Source organism: Felis catus, chromosome D3 (assembly GCF_018350175.1).
Source record: "Felis catus isolate Fca126 chromosome D3, F.catus_Fca126_mat1.0, whole genome shotgun sequence".
NCBI lineage: Eukaryota > Metazoa > Chordata > Mammalia > Carnivora > Felidae > Felis > Felis catus.
In genome coordinates, this window is record NC_058379.1 from 43,846,302 (window position 1) to 43,861,991 (window position 15,690).

At 34.1% G+C, this 15,690-nt stretch overlaps 1 protein-coding gene and 1 long non-coding RNA gene across 4 annotated transcripts in view; one reads left to right on the plus strand and one right to left on the minus strand.

Annotated features, from left to right (window-relative positions):
- The window catches only part of ROCK1 (Rho associated coiled-coil containing protein kinase 1), a 158,449-nt gene that overhangs the window by 58,476 nt on the left and 84,283 nt on the right, over positions 1–15,690 (minus strand). For 2 of the 3 annotated variants that reach the window (XM_023241801.2, XM_011288079.4), the window contains exons 12-16: positions 13,212–13,300; positions 11,158–11,206; positions 5,929–6,064; positions 4,472–4,563; positions 4,112–4,358 (exon numbers count right to left, since the gene is read on the minus strand). In XM_023241801.2, coding sequence (XP_023097569.1) covers positions 4,112–4,358; positions 4,472–4,563; positions 5,929–6,064; positions 11,158–11,206; positions 13,212–13,300 — 613 coding nt within the window. The remainder of the gene's footprint in view (positions 1–4,111; positions 4,359–4,471; positions 4,564–5,928; positions 6,065–11,157; positions 11,207–13,211; positions 13,301–15,690) is intronic. The other variant, XM_023241802.2, reaches the window with a different exon arrangement.
- LOC102901124 overlaps positions 1–15,690 on the plus strand; it is a 77,952-nt gene that overhangs the window by 33,839 nt on the left and 28,423 nt on the right. Inside the window, exon 2 of the long non-coding RNA XR_441562.5 lies at positions 9,908–9,935. This is a non-coding gene — a long non-coding RNA (uncharacterized LOC102901124). The remainder of the gene's footprint in view (positions 1–9,907; positions 9,936–15,690) is intronic.

Sequence of the window (15,690 nt, forward strand, 5' to 3'; positions counted from 1 at the left end):
GTTGTGGGAGGAGGATGGGCTAAATGGGTAAGGGGCATTAAGGAACCTACTCCTGAAATCATTGTTGCACTATATGCTAACTAAAATGGATGTAAATTAAAAAATAAATTAAAAAAAAAATCCAGCAGTTAAAAAAATAAAGTTTATGCAGTATTGTTAAAAACAAAAACAAAAAACCCACAAAGTCCTTAGCTTTAAGAGATACTGAAATATTTACAAATTAAACAAAGTAATGCCTGAGATTTGCTTCAAAAGAATTCAGTGTCAGGTTTGGGAAAGGGAGGTGGGGGTATAAACAAAACATGACTGGCTGCTAGATGAAGATTACTGAAGTTGGATGATGAGTACACACAAGGAGATCATTATAATATTCTACTGTGGTATATGTATGAAATTTTCCAAAATTCAAAGTTGAAGAAACCAACTAAAAAATGGTTTTTAACAAAACTTTTTCAAATGGTTAATTAAAAAAATTTCTCTTTGCATTTCAATCTAAGAATCACAAAGTTACTGGATGACAAGCTTATCATTTCATTTAAAATTTTCATTCCTTAATGACATTTTGATCTGTATCCATTCTTTTTGTTTAAGCCTCTATCTCCTAGACTTTTAGAAGCTAGCTTTTGTCTGTTACAGCAGCCTTGAAATACTAGTCCAAGTGTTGGCAAACTTCAAGCCCTCAGCCTGCTTCTCTATAGACATGAAGCTAAGAATGCTTTTTCATTTTTAAAGGGTTGTGAAAGGTAAAAAAGAATACGTAAAAGCAACAGTATGTAGCCCACAAAGGCTAAAATATTAACCAGTTATGTTTGGGAAGTCATTTCCCATACACAACAAAGAAGCTTCTGCCCATTATGGATACATGGAAGACATTTAACTAGGAAATAATCATGACCCTGTCAGAAGCCCAGCATCACAAACTATGAGAAATTTATACCTGAGGGACCTGAAATTCCTATGAACCACAGAAGATTAATGTAAGATCTGTGGGTTTTTTTTACCACGATGAATCTTTAATACGTATATTGAGCCTCATATAAATTGCGTACATTTTTTAAAAGTTTATTTACATGTTGAGACAGAGACAGAGCGCATGCAGGAGTGTGGAGGAGGAAGGGCAGAGAAAGAGAGAATTGCTGTCAGTGTGGAGCCTGACCCAGGGCTTGATCTCACAAACCATGAGATCATGACCTAAGCTGAAATCCTGAGTCGAACACTTAACTGACTGAGCCACCCAGGCACCCCAAGTTGTGTGCATTAAAAAAAATGTGTATTTATTTTTGAGAGACAGCAAGTGGGGAAGGGGAAGAGAGAAATGGAGAAGAGAGAATCTGAAGCAGGCTCTGCGAGGTCAGCACAGAGCCTGATGTAGGGCAGAAACGCACAAACCATGAGACCATGACCTGAGCTGAAATCAAGAGTCAGATGCTCAACTGACTGAGCCACCCAGGCGCCCCAAGTTGTGTGCATTTTAAATGTATATGAGCTTTTTGATTCATGAAGCATTGAAAAAGGATAAACATCAACAATAAAGCATGCTATATATTTTCCTTACCTTCACCTATATCTAAATATTAGATTCAGTTAAAACCACTGTTGATGAACATACGATGGTCTCTTCCTTGAAAGCAAAAGCACTTCAAGGCTCAGTCATCATATCCAGCAGATCACAGACTTAAATAATTTTAAAATTGGAGTGATTATAAGGGTCACCTATTCTAATCTCCTTGGTTTATATATACAGAAAGCAGGTGAAGTGACTTTCACACAGGTAATAAGCTGTACATAAAAAGACCTAGAGAAGCAATTTAAGGAAGTGAACTAGGAGGTTTTTTTAACGCATATAATGAAGTTACTTTCTTGGTTACATTCAAATCTATTTTAAGTCTAGTCCCTGAGAAATAAGATTGCACAACGCTCCTCAGCTAAAAACCAACAGGAGATCTTAATTTCCGTTTCCATAGTCACAAAAACTGACCCTGACCTCTCTCCACAGAATTATAGCTAGTCATCAAGCCCCATGAGAACCCAAACTATGTTCCCATCCTGTGACTAAGGTTAAAAGGACTACCCCTCCTCCAGCTTTCCCCTGAGACATCTGGCAACTTCTATGCGTATCTGTTTTGATTATGTAGTATGGATCCTTTTGCTAATAGGAACAGAAAATAGAAAAATATGTGAGAAGTGGGTAGAGACAGGAATCATTTTGAAAACAAATTGATTATATTTCCATTACCAAAACTGTTTCTTTACTGTTACACTCAATTTTTTCCTTTTAGATTTATAAAGACAGCTGATATCTGTAATCCTAACCTTCCTAAGAACATAGTTCTTTATTAGCAATGGGATTCTATTTCTGTAATTCAGTTTCTATTTCTGCCAACAATGCACAAGGAATTCCCAGGTTTTAATAGTTATAATCTTCTTTTGATTAGTCCCACTTTGAGTAAGGCTTTTGTGAATTAGGCATGTTTTAAAATTAAGTTTTCAGTATTCTGGCTGTAAAATTAGAAATACATTACTGACCTCACAGGGGTGCCTGTGAGAGTGAAGAAATTACAATGTGACAGAAAAGTAGGAATTATCCTGAAAGAGAAAGAATGCTAATCACTTCCAATTTCACCAAAGTTATTTTGTTTATGAGAGCAATATGATAAAAAATATATTACTTTACACTTAAAAATGATTAATATGTTTTTAGCCACAATTAAAAATAAATTTTTAAAAATTACCTTCCTTTGATAAACAAAATACGTATATACATATAATGGAACATTATTCACACTTAAAAGGGAAGAAAATTCTTATTTCTTTTTAAAAATTTAAGTTTTAAGTTTTATTATTTTTATTTTTATTTATTTTTTTATTATGTACAAGAGTACAAGCTGGGGAGGGGCAGACAGAGGGAGACATAGACTCCAAAGCAGGCTCCAGGCTCTCAGCTGTCAGCACACAGCCTAACATGGAGCTCGAACTCGTGAACCACGAGATCATGACCTCAGCCGAAGTCGGATGCTCAACCGACTGAGCCACCAAGGCGCCCCCAAATTTTAATTTTTTAAATTCAAGTATAATTAAGTGTTATAATAGTTTCATGTATACAATACAATGATTCTACAATTCTATACATTACTCAATGTTCACTGGTAAGTGTGTTCTTAATCCCCTTTACCTAATTTCACCCAGCTATCCGTGGCAACCACCAGTTTGTTCTCTGTATTTAAGATCCTGTTTTTTGTCTCTTTTTGTTTGTTCTTTTGTTTCCTAAGTTCCACATGTGAGTAAAATCATATGGTATTTGTCCTTCTCTGATTTATTTCAATTAGCATTATACCCTCTAGGTTTGGTCATGTTGTTGCAAATGGCGAGATTTCATTCTTTTTTTATGGCTGTGTAATATTCCACTGTGTATATACACACAATGTATACACATATATATTACTTCTTTATATAATATACAGTATATGTATATATACACATACATATTGTACATGTTACTTCTTTATCCATTCATCTATGGAGGGACACCTGGGTTCCTTCCATATTTTGGCTACTATAAATAATGCTACATTAAACAAAGGGGTGCACTCCTCTTTTTCAAATTAGTGCTTTTGTATTCTTTGGGTAAATACCCAGTAGTGGAATTACTGGGTCATATGGTAATTCTATTTTTAATTTTTGGGGGAACATCCATACTGTTTTCCACAGTAATTGCACTGATTTTCAGTCCTACCAATAGATGGGAAGTGCACAAGGGATCCTTCTTCTTCACATCTAAAAAAGAAGGAAATTCTGATACATGCTACAACATGGATGAATCTTGAAGACATTATTCTAAGAGAAATAAGACAGATACAAAAGGATAAATATTGTATGGCTCCTCTTTTATGAGGCAGTCAAATTAATAGAGTAGAATAGTGGTTACCAGCAACTGGAAGGACTGGAGAATGGCAAGTTATTGTTTCATGGGTATAGTGTTTTAGTTTGGGATGATAAAAAGGTTCTGGAGATGAATAGTAGCTGTGGTTGCATAAAAATGGACTTTATGCTACCGAGGTGTACACTTAAAAATGGCTAAACCAGTAAATTTTACCACAAGAAAAAATATTACCTTGAAGGTCTCCAATCATCTCAGAATCATGACCTCTGTCTCTTCGTTCAGCTTCTAACACAGCTTGCAGCTGGTAATAGTCCTTGTCCATTTGTGTCTTGGAATTCTCTAAAATTCTATTTCTCTCCTGCAATTCTCTGTTTAAGGACTCTAGCTGACTAATTGACTTACTCATCTCTGTGTGACTCTTCCTTAATCTTACAGCTGTGTCTGATTCTGTCCTAAGTAAGTCATTGGCTTCTTCTAGCTATTAAAAAAAAAAAAAAAATAGTGAGAGCAAGAAAATAGGTTGTTGACCAAAATACAATCAAATTTACTTTAATTAATTATAATTTTCAACAGCTTAGTTAAAAAACTCACCTGCTTTTGTAACTGTGTCAGCTTCTCATTAGCAAGCTGTGAATTTTGACTTACTTTCTTTAAGTCTTCTAACTGATCCTTTAATGTAGAAACTAGAAAATGAAGAAAAAATGTAGAAATTAGAAAGTTATTATAGAGGAAACATGTAAGTACCTTAAAAAACTATTGTAGCCATAGTCAGCTACAATAGGTCCACTCCCAAAGTCATATTTCATCATGGAAGTACTTATATTTAAATTCAACAAAAAGTACAGCATTGTTTTACAATATAGACCACAACAGATTTGTTTTCAGCCTTGTAATAATTAAATTCTTTTTTTTTTTTTTAATGTTTACTTTTGAGAGAGAGAGAGAAACAGAGCATGAGCTGGGGAGGGGCAGAGAGAGACGGAGACACAGAATCTGAAGCAGGCTCCAGGCTCTGAGATGTTAGCACACAGCCCAAAACAGGGCTCGAATTCATGAACCGTGAAATCATGACCTGAACCTAAGTCGGACACTCAACTGACTGAGCCACCCAGGTGCCTCAATATTTAAATTCTTTATTCTATTAATAAGCTCAATCTACTAGTGAAATATAATAAAGCTAGTTCTAGTATTATTTATTTTTGAATAGCATAAATCTTTGAATATCTAAAGATCTAAAAAACAGTTCGAAATTCAAAAGTACCAAATGGTCTTAGTGTAGGATAAGCTTTCCTCCCTCCATAGTTTCCCAGTCCTTCTGGTTCTCCTCCCAAGCAACAGCTATTACTAATTTCTTGCATATGCTTCATAAGACAGTGTATGTGTCCATACCCTCATACATAAAAACACACAAAATATATATTTTTCCACATCTACACACACACTTAAGCATATACAGACAAGCACTCTCATTTTAAACAATACTATTTTTTTCACTTAAAAGTACATCTTAGCCATAATGCTACAATGAATACCTTGTTTATATATCAGTGTGCATGTGCACAAGTGTATACATAAATTAATTCCTAGAAATGAATCACTGGATCAAGGGTATAGAAATATATTTTAAATGTATTTTTAACACTAATATGAAAAAAAACATGAAATTTTAGTTAATAATTCTCAAATTGCTGCTTGTAAGAAATTGCCTAGAGAGCTTATAAAAAATACCAAGGCCCAGGCCACATGTTTAGATCAATTCAATTAGAATTTCAGAGGTTAGGCATGAAATTAGTATTCTTTAAAGCTTCCCAAGAGACTCCAATATGCATACAAGGATGAAAATCACTCTTTTAGCTAAAATAGGACTACTGACTTTAATATGTTATACATTTATCTTGGAACATGGTTAATTAAGTCATGAGGTGTCCTAGGACTGTGACTTCAAAAATATTATCAAAGGCCCTAACCTTAAGACACCTCATGACAAAGACCTCAAGTATAGTGTTAGCCAGAAATTTCAGTGTTTTTCAAAAGTAGAAACAGTTTACCTTCATTTTCTACATTTCTCCTCTTCTCATTTTCCTGTTCTACTTTTCTTTGGTACTCATTAATTCTATGCTGTAGCAACATTTTCTCTTTCTCAATCTGAGACACTGTAGACTCTAGGTTTCTTCTTTGATTTCCCTGTAAACATAATGATAAAAGTCACCACTGCAATTAAACTCTTTATTTATTTAGAGGAATACTATATTCTTTTAAAATAAAACACACAATGGGGTGCCTGGGTGGCTCAGTTGGTTAAGCATCTGACTCTTGATTTTGGCTCAGGCCATGATCTTCCGGTTCATGAGATTGAGACCTGTGTCAGACTCTGTGCTGTCAGCTTGGGATTCTCTCCCTCCTTCCCTCTCTTTCTCTCAAAATAAATAAATAAATTTAAAAAAAAGAAGACTTAAGATGGATTTTTTTTTGTTTCAAAATCAGAAAGTACCTGTAACGACAACTTTCTAAAAATAGAATTAGCTTGCTTTATAGGAAGACTGAGAGAATCCCCTTATTCAAACTAGATATGGAAAATTTTCAGATTTTTAAATCCATGAATATAAAAAACTATGAATCTTATCAGAAAGCTGCTTTATTAGTTTAAGATGACCACACTGCATTCCATTACCAATATTTTGGTTTATTTATAATCCTAAATTAAAGATATAAATATGAAAGATAATAATTACACATTTGATAATTAAATGGTGCAAAACTCAAATGGTACCAAATGCTAGTGTGTGTAGTAAGTTCACTAGTCCCTATGTGTCTCCTTTAGTCCTCTTCCTGTCTCAACAACTTACCTTTTCTAAAATGTTCTATGTATCTACCCACTAACGCATATTTAAAAAGTAATGAAGGAGACACTTACTTTAGAAAATAAAACTGCAGGGGAGGAGAGGGTTAAAGAAAAAAAAACAGCCAAACCTTCACAACTTAAAAATTTATCTTTTTTTTCTGAGTTACCACTTCCATATTGTGCTTTTGAAGCTTCATTTTTTTAAGACTCCACACTGGGAAAATCTCCGTTATAGTGTTTTTCTGGGCTTTCCCATCATTAAGCAAAACTCATGTTTTAAGGACGATGCTGTTAGGTTTAGTAAAATTTGCAGAGATCATCCAAGATCTTTCTAATTCTGAGATTTTATCATTCTAACTTTTAATTCTTTTCATTTTTAAATTTTGATTTCAGGAAGTTGCAAAGATACCACAGAGAGGTTTCTTGTACTCTTCCACTCAGTTTCCCCTAATAGATACATTTTATGTAACATCAGCACAGTAACAAAATCAGGAAATTGATACTGGTATAAGGTATGTATGTTTCTGTTATTTTAGCTTATGTGTAGATTCATGGAACCACCATCGCAATCAAGATACAGAACTGTTCCATTGGCACAAGATCTCCTTCCAGCCAGCCACTACTTAAGAGCTTAGAAGCTGCCCTTCTCCCACCACCCACATTCCTGGCAACCAGTAATAGGTTCTCCGTGTGTGTAATTTTGACTTTCTTTGAGAATACGATATTAATGGAATCACACAGTATGGACCTTTTGGGAATGGCTTTTTACACTCGATATAATGCCCACAAGATCCATCCAAGTTGTTGTGTGTATCAATAGTTCATGCCTTTTTGTTGCTGAGTAGTACTCCATGGTATAAATGTATCAAAGTTGGTTCAACCATTCACCCATGGTAGGACATTTTGATTATTTCTAGTTTTTGGCATTACAAATAAGGCTATTATGAACAACAGTATACAGGTTTTTTAAGGATATAAGTTTTTGTTTTTTTTTTTTCCCTAGGATAAATGCCCACAAGTGCAATTGCTGGGTCGCCTGGTAGATGCATGCTTAGTATTTTAGGAAACTGCAGCAGTATTTTCCAGATTGGCTGTACAATTTTAAATTCCCATTTGCAATGCATGAATGATAGTTTTTCTATATTCTTGCCAGTTTTGGTATTGATGCTATTTTTTATTTTACTTGCTCTAATGATTATAAAGTGATTTCTCATGGTAGTTTTAATTTGCATTTCCCTCATGGCTAATGATGTTGAGCATCTCTTCATGTGTTTGTCATTCACTCTGATAAGTGACATGTCTTCTGCAAATTTTCAAATGGGATTATTTGTTTATTCAACTGCTGAGCTTTAGAGTTCTTTATTCTAGATAGAGTCCTTTGTGATATACATAGTTTGCAAATATTTTTTCCCAATCTATTTCTTGTCATTTCATCCTCTTATCATGTTCTTTCACAGAACAAATATTGTTAATTCTCATGAAGTCCAAATTGTTGAATATTTTTCCTCATGTGGATCATGTTTGTGGTGTCATGTCTAAGAACTTTTCACCAAGCTGTAGGTCCCTAGGGTTTTCACTTATTTTTTTTTTCCTAAAAGTTTTATATTTTCATGTTTACCTTTAAATATGACCCATCTTGAATTAATTTTTGCATAAAGTATGAGACTTAAGTTGAGGTTCATGTCTTGGTCTATGAATATCTAATTGCTCCAGCACCACTTGTTAAAAAAGACTCTTTCCTCCATTAAATTGCTTTTACACCTTTGTAAAAAAATCAGTTGGCTGTAAATGAGAGACACTGATTTATGATTTTCTTCGTAGTACTGTCTTTGTTAGATTTTGTCATCTGGGTAATTCTAGTCTCATAAAACTCACTGGGGAATGTTCCCTTCTCTTATATTTTCTGGAAGAGATAGTGTAGAATGGGTATTAATTCTTTTTAAAACATTTGGTGGAACTCTCTAGTAAAACCACCTGGTCCTGGAAGATTACTTTTTGGGAAACTTTTAAATTATGAATTCACTTTAATAGTTATATAGGACTATTCAACTAATCTATTTCACATTGTGTGAGTTGTGGTAATTTGTATTTTTGGCAGAATTATTACATTCCACCTAGATTTCACACTTACATGTTTAGAATTGTTTATAGTATTCCTTTATGATCCTTTTGGTATCTGGAGGGACTATAGTGATATGCTTGCCCTGTTTTATTCCTGATACTGATCATTTGTATCCTCTTTTTCCTTTATCAATCTTGCTAAAGGTCTGTCAATTTTCCAAATAGCTGGCTTTCTGTTTTCATTGATTTTCTCTATTGTTTTTCTATTTTCAATTCCACTGATCTCTACTAGTATCTTTATTTCTCTTCCCTTCTTTTTGCTTTGATTTTACTCTTCTAAGTTCTTGAGGTAGGTGCTTAGATGACTGATTTGAGATTTTTTGTCTTTTCTAATGTATGCCTTTACTGCATAAATTTATCTTAGAACACTATGTTAGCTGCATCCCACAAATTTTGATGTTCTACTTTCATTTTCATTGTTCACATTTTTTTTTAAAGATGAAGAGCCATAACTTATTTTATTATTGTATAGTTGACACACAATGTTATATTAGTTTCAGATGTACAGCACAGTGATATGACAGTTCTATGCATGCTCACCATGTAAGTTTAGTCACCATACAATGTTATTACAATATTACTGACTATATTTCCTATGCTGTGCATTTCATCTCCATGATTTTGTAACTAGAAGTTTGCACCTCTTCACCAATTTTACCCATATCACCAGCAACCATCAGTTTGTTCTCTGTATTTGAGTCTGTTTTTTTGTTTGTTTTCCAAATTCCATATATAAGTGAAATTATATGGTAACTGTCTTTCTCTGCCTGTCTTATTTCACTTAGCATATAACCCTCTGGGCCCATATAGGTTGTTGCAAATGGCAAGATTTCATTTTTTTTTTAATAAGTGCCATAACTCTAATGTAATGAGATGTAATTAACATTCCAACATAACTTTTCATTCCCGTTTAGAAGTATTCTTTGTCCTATGGATTAGTTAGAACTGTGTTGTTTAGTTTCCATATGTTTGCAGAATTGCTTGATATATTAGTCATTCTAGTTTGATTACATTTTGGTCAGAGAACACATTCTGTATAATTTTTTTTTTTTTTTTTTTTGCAGAAGTTTGCTCAGGATATGGTCTATGTTGGTATGTATTCCTTGAATGCTTGAAAAGAATGTATATTTTGCTGTTGTCAGGCAGAGGATTCTACAAATGTTAAACATATCTTGTTGGTTGATGGTGTGGTTGAGCTTTCCTATAGGTTTGTGGATTCTCTGTCTAGAGAGTGATAGATATTGAAGTCTCCAACGATAATAATGGATCTGTCTATTCATCTTTTCAGTTTTATTGGCTTTTACTTCACATATTTTGTAGGTCTGTTTGGCAGATACAAATTTATGAATACTATTATTTTCTTAGTGGACTGATCTTAAACTTAGCATACTTGAATTTTACCTGTTTTTTAGAAATGAAATACCCAAAGCTGAGGATTTGCAAAATGGATTTCTTAAAGAGACTTAAATAAATAGTACTAATTATACACTGACCAATGGCAAGTTGGCAAAACATTATACATATATGCATAACATGTATATGTATTACATAAATATGCATATACAAAGCTACAAATGAAAAAAAAAAAACTGACAGATACTATTCCTCAAGAGAAAATTAAGATAGCACAAAAACCACCAGAAAGATTAACTAAAAAAAAACAAACAAAAAAACCCCCAAAACAAAACAACAACAACAAAGGAAGTAATCAATAAGAAGGCCATAGAAAGTATATTTCTTTGAAGGGTACTCTTTATACACAGAGTAGAAAGATATCTATAAGCTTATCAAAAGGAATGACAATGTATTATATATTTGCAAACAAACATCTGAATCATGAAACTTTTCCCTGATAACAAAAACTTCTTGCTAGGTGACCATACAAAACATGAATGATTCTAAAATCAATATATTACTCATTTGATCACATAAACTTATGTTAATGTCAGTCCTTTTTAAATTGTATTCTTTCCTCCTTCCTATTTGTCGGTCTCTTTCTGATGTAGTTCGGATCCCATTTGATTCTCTTTTCCTTTCTCACTTTTTAAATGTTAAGTAAGAACAACTGAAATGAAATTTATGTACTAAGATTTCAACATGGTTCTAGCATAAAACTACACAAAGGAAACTGAAGTTTAATCTAATCTGTATCACTTGAACCTACAGCTCCAAAGTGAGGCTTTCATCATAGTTCTCTGACTTTGTTCTGTATTTAAACCTATAAAGTTCCAATGCAATTTTCTTAGAAAACAAAACAATCTGAAAGAGGAAAAACTCTCAAACAGGGAAACTTCTGATTAGAAAACAAAAGTACCTCTTCATCCAATTCTTTCATTATCTTGTCTAGTTTTATGTTTGAAGTTCTGTAAAAACAAAAGCAATATAGATTAGAAATATGTTTATCTTTTTATTGCTCAGGGGTGCAACACCACATTCTTTACTTTTCTGTTTAACTAAGATGTCTTAACTGTTTTTGTGCTGTGGATCCCCTTTGGCACTCTGGTAAAGCCTGTGGGTTTTTCTCAGAATAATATATTTTAAAGCAAAAAAGGATTAAAAAAGCCGAAAATATATTAAATATAGTCTTTTTAAAAAAAATGTGTTTCAGGAATATGTGTGGCTTCTTTATTAATATATTAAATCACAAGATCTAGCAGCAGTAATTTCAAAGTAGTGATGAGCACAAATGATAGAGATAACTATAATAAATAAAAATATTTGTAGTATCTATTAGCAATAAAAAAATTCAGCTACTGCTAATAGATGTAGATTACTGCTTTTGTTCATAGTGGAAGGAAATGTTGAATATCAGTTATAAGTTAGGGAAAATACTTTTTCTCATCCAAGTTTAAGGACCTTGAATTCATCCATAGACCCTTTGTGGGATGGACCCTATGGATTCTAGGTTAAGGATCCCTGAACTTCCTAATGCAATACTTGCTAATAAACAAAAATTAGCCACTTAACCTTTATACAAGATTACATAGTGAAGAGAAAGGTGGCATATATGGATCAGTAAATATACCACTTAACAAGTAAGGTGAAAAGTTGAGATAAACTAAGAGTGTATTATCTCCATCACATTTTGTTTTCTTTGGCTCTGAACAGAATTCTGAGCTTCAAATCTGCATATGCAATGTTTCACATGTATGTTTCATCAAATACGTCACTCAGCACGCCCAAAATGTTACTTCCTCTGCTCCACACTCTTACCTATAATATTAATTTCTTCCTACTGTAAGTGTCCCTAAGAAAGGACATGACCTAGGAACCATCCTTGACTCATCTTCCTCCTTCATTCCCATTTAGTTGAATAAATGTCAAGTGCTGCCAACTAATTAGAGTGTTCTTTTTAAAAAGCAAATTTGATCAATTTTTTAAGCTTAATAACTTTCAATGTTTTTCCATCATCTTAGGATAAGTTCCAAATTTCTTAGCTTGTTAAAAACAAAGTCCACCAAGATCTACATTCTGTTTATCTTTCCACCCCCATTCCTCTCCTCTAACATTTTCCTATCATTACAGACCACTTTGGCCATTCCTATTACTTCCTCAAATTGATTTCCATTGCCACTATCATTAGTTTAATTTTGGATGCAGAAACTTCTCAACATTTATGCATTTCCATATTTTATACTTAGAAATTCCTTCCAAATCCTGAGATCAGTTAATTATTTCCTAATATGTAAGTGCTTTTCTGAAAAAAGTTTGCACTATATACTAATGTATTTAGTCTATCAGGAATGGTATGCAATAAGAGTTGTACTTGTTTCCTCTTTGGCCCAATCACAAAAATGCCAGTTTTCCAATGCCATTTGTTGAATGTTACCTATTGTTGAATGTGTTACTTATTTACTCAATAGTTTCCACAAAAAATATAAAGTTATTGTTTGTAGTTAATAAGTAACTCAGCATTGTGCCAGGTTATTTTAAATAATATTCATCATTACATATTTCATAAATATACAGGCTCTTATTAGATTTAGTGAATTTTAATATTTAACATTTACATTTTAAAAAGCACCTCATTTAATGTAATCTAATTTGCCTTTTCAGTCAGCTACTTAAAATGGGAGGAAAAAAGTAATAAATCAAGCACTAAGTGAATAGGCACTATAGTTTTTTAATAAAGACTTCCAGGAACAAATACACTTTAAATATTCTGAGGACAATATGTCTATAACTAATGCCAACATAAATATTACTTTCCAATTCTAGGCAAGACATTCTTCATTGAATGTACATAAGCAGTAACCGTATATCGCCATCTTATTTCCAATTAATTTTCAACTGTTTTATAGAAGGCAAGTTTTAAAAAAAGTATTTGCTGTACAACCTTTAATGTTAACATACAAAGTATATTCTCACCTGCACTTCTGCTCCATTTCATCTTTTAATTGCATTTCATTATGCAGTTGTTCTTCCAGCTTATAAATTGTTTTTTGCAAATTTTCCTGCTTTAATCAAAAACAAAACAAAACTCATCCTACAAGAATATTCATAGAGAACTTAAAAATAACAAGTTTATGTTATTCTATACCTACTCAAGAATAAATTATTTGGTTCAATCTTACCCCTTTCCTTTCAATCCGAATTTATTATTAATTTAATAAGCATTTTTTCAACACCTACAAATATGTCAGGCACTGTGGCAGACATGAGTAATACAAAAAATTAAAAAGATTTGGTCCCTGTGCTTATGAAGCTAAGAGTTAAACAGAGAGGCACAGAAGAATAGGAGGATGAAAAGAACCTACAATAATCCAAAGACATACACACAAATATTACAATATAATGTAGTGATGATAAAGTTATATATGAGGTGTTCCAAAGGAGGGAAGAGGTCATGTCTAATTCTGCCATGAAAATGTAATGTTTGAAATGAGACTTAAAATATGAGAGATATTTACTAAGCAGAAAAGGTGGTAGAAGAAAGGCATTTTAGCCAGAATGAATGAGTCCAAAAGTAGAGAGGTAAAAGAAAACATGATATATTTTGGAAATGGGAAGAAATCAAATATAGGCAGAGCCCAGAACAGAGAGAATGAGTCACATAAAATCTGAAAAGGTGAGTGAGGCCATGATTCTTGTATGCAAAAATAGGAGTTAGGGACTTTAACCTATAAGCATTTTAAAAAGGGAAACAATATAGTAACTGCATTTTACTTTAGAGAGACAGAGAGAATGCAAGGGGGGGAGAGGAGCAAGGGGAGGGGGACAGAGAGAGACGGTGGGGCGGAAGACAGAGAGAGAGAGAGAGACAGAGAGAGACAGAGAGAGACAGAGAGAGAAAATCTCAAGTAGGCTCTACGTTGAGCATAGGGCTCAATCCCACAACCTTAGGGCCATGACCTGAGCCGAAATAAAAAGCTGGACACCTAACTGACAGAGTCACCTAGGCAACATTATTATTATCATTATTATTAGTTTCTGCATTTTAGAAATGCCACTTCAGTAACAATAAGGTGAAAAGAATAGAGGGAAGAGAAATTCTATTCAAAGTAACCAGTTAACAGGCTTTTGAGACAGTTCAAGCAAAAAAGCATATAGGTTTGATATGAGGCAGAGGCTGTAGGAATGAAGAGGAGGAAATGGATAACTGTGTCATTCAGAAGGCAGAATTAACCTAATAACTGATTAAAAATAAGAGACAAAAAAGTACAGCATAGGGAATAGTCAATAACATAATAACATGTATGATGACAGTTGATAACTACACTTATTATAGTGAGCATCGAGTAATGTATAGAATTGTCAAGTCACTATATTGTACACCTGAAACTAATGTATCATTGTAGGTCAACTGTACTTCAATAATACAAATGTTTTAAAAATCAAAGTGGGATGGGGCACCTGGGTGGCTCAGTCGGTTAAGCATCTGACTTCGGCTCAGGTCATGATCTCATGGTTCATGAGTTCAGGCCCCAGATTACGCTTTCTGCTTTCAACTGTACTTCAATACTACAAATGTTTTAAAAATCAAAGTGGGATGGGGCACCTGGGTGGCTCAGTCGGTTAAGCATCTGACTTCGGCTCAGGTCATGATCTCATGGTTCATGAGTTCAGGCCCCAGATTACGCTTTCTGCTTTCAACTGTACTTCAATAATACAAATGTTTTAAAAATCAAAGTGGGATGGGGCACCTGGGTGGTTCAGTCGGTTAAGCATCTGACTTCGGCTCAGGTCATGATCTCATGGTTCATGAGTTCAGGCCCCAGATTACGCTTTCTGCTGTCAGCACAGAGCTTCCTTCGGATGCTCTGTCCCCCTCTCTCTCTGCCCCTCCTCTGTTCATTCTCCCTCTGTCTCAAAAATAAACGTTTTTCAAAACTAATTAAAAAATTAAAGGGGCGCCTGGGTGGCGCAGTCGGTTAAGCGTCCGACTTCAGCCAGGTCATGATCTCGCGGTCCGTGAGTTCGAGCCCCGCGTCGGGCTCTGGGCTGATGGCTCAGAGCCTGGAGCCTGTTTCCGATTCTGTGTCTCCCTCTCTCTCTGCCCCTCGCCCGTTCATGCTCTGTCTCTCTCTGTCCCAAAAATAAATAAACGTTGAAAAAAAAAAAATTAAAAAGTGGGATTCTGAAAAAAAAAGTCAACAGAAGAAAGAAAGAAAGAAAGAAAGAAAGAAAGAAAGAAAGAAAGAAAGAAAGAAAGAAAGAGAAAGAACAGAGTACCATTACAAAAGATATGGAACACATAAGAGCTGCTTGGGAGGGGACAGAGAGAGGATGAGTTTAGCTCTGGCATAGGATGAAGTGCTTGTGCCTGACAGAAGGACAGGAAAGGAAATCCAATGAGAGAATGAGAGAGAGAGAGAGAGAGAGAGAGAGAGAGAGAGAGAGAGAGGAA